Source organism: Halyomorpha halys, unplaced genomic scaffold (genome assembly GCF_000696795.3).
Source record: "Halyomorpha halys isolate HHAL.00 unplaced genomic scaffold, Hhal_1.1 Scaffold1946.1, whole genome shotgun sequence".
NCBI lineage: Eukaryota > Metazoa > Arthropoda > Insecta > Hemiptera > Pentatomidae > Halyomorpha > Halyomorpha halys.
The window spans coordinates 14,642-15,503 of NW_027112077.1; the positions used below are offsets into that span (position 1 = coordinate 14,642).

The window sequence follows — 862 nt, forward strand, 5'->3', positions numbered from 1 at the left end:
ACGCTGCTGCATGTAGAGCTGTGTATCCATGCTTATCCTTATCATTGAGAGGCGCTCCTCGGTCCAACAGCTCTTTCACTACATCAACGTGCCCTCTCCACGCTGCTAAATGTAGAGCTGTGTATCCATCCTCACACTTATCATTGAGAGGCGCTCCTCGGTCAATGAATAGTTTAACAACATTCAAATGACCTTTATAGGATGCTACATATAGAGCTGTATATCCATTCTTAGTCTTATCATTGAGAGGCGCTCCATTGTCCAACAATGTTAATGCACACTCAGTACAGCCTCCTTCAGCCGCGTAGTGAAGCGCGGTAAAATTCTTTTTGCTCTTAAGTGTTGGATCTGCGCCATTGTGCAATAAATAAGTAATTAAAATGTTTGAGTTTGTATTATTTGCACCGGTCATAAGAGCAGTGACACCTTCGTTATCTTTCACATCTATTCCTGCTCCACGCTGAACTAGAACCTTTACAACTTCCAGAAATCCATGGGACGATGCAGTATGGAGAGCTGTTTCGCCTTTACTTGTTGTAAAATTAATATTCGCACCCAACTCTAGTAGCATTATAACAACAGATGCATCAGCAGCGAGATGTAAAGGCGCGAAGCCATCTATGTTTCTTATATTAAATTGCAGTCCACGACCTTCCAATACTTTGAGCATTTCAGTGGCATTGCTCGCGCGGACTATCAAGTGAGCTAATGTGTCATTTTTTTCGAATCTGAGATCTGTTGTGGTAGTATATTTCAATAGTAACCTGAGCATGTCAACATTAGCTGAAGCAACGGCTATCTTTAGAAGATCCTTTTTCAATTCGGAGCCCAAACTGGCATTAGCCTCTCTTCGCATCAATAT

The 862-nt window shown here is 42.0% G+C and overlaps 2 protein-coding genes across 3 annotated transcripts in view; one reads left to right on the top strand and one right to left on the bottom strand.

Annotated features, from left to right (window-relative positions):
• Positions 1-862, top strand: part of LOC106690889 (uncharacterized) — a 36,241-nt gene that overhangs the window by 11,678 nt on the left and 23,701 nt on the right. The window lies entirely within an intron of this gene.
• LOC136796402 (putative ankyrin repeat protein RF_0381) lies at positions 3-856 on the bottom strand (the record flags this gene model as incomplete). Its single annotated transcript, XM_067050046.1, has 1 exon — positions 3-856. A coding segment is annotated over exon 1 (854 nt), but the record flags the coding sequence as incomplete, so codon positions are not given.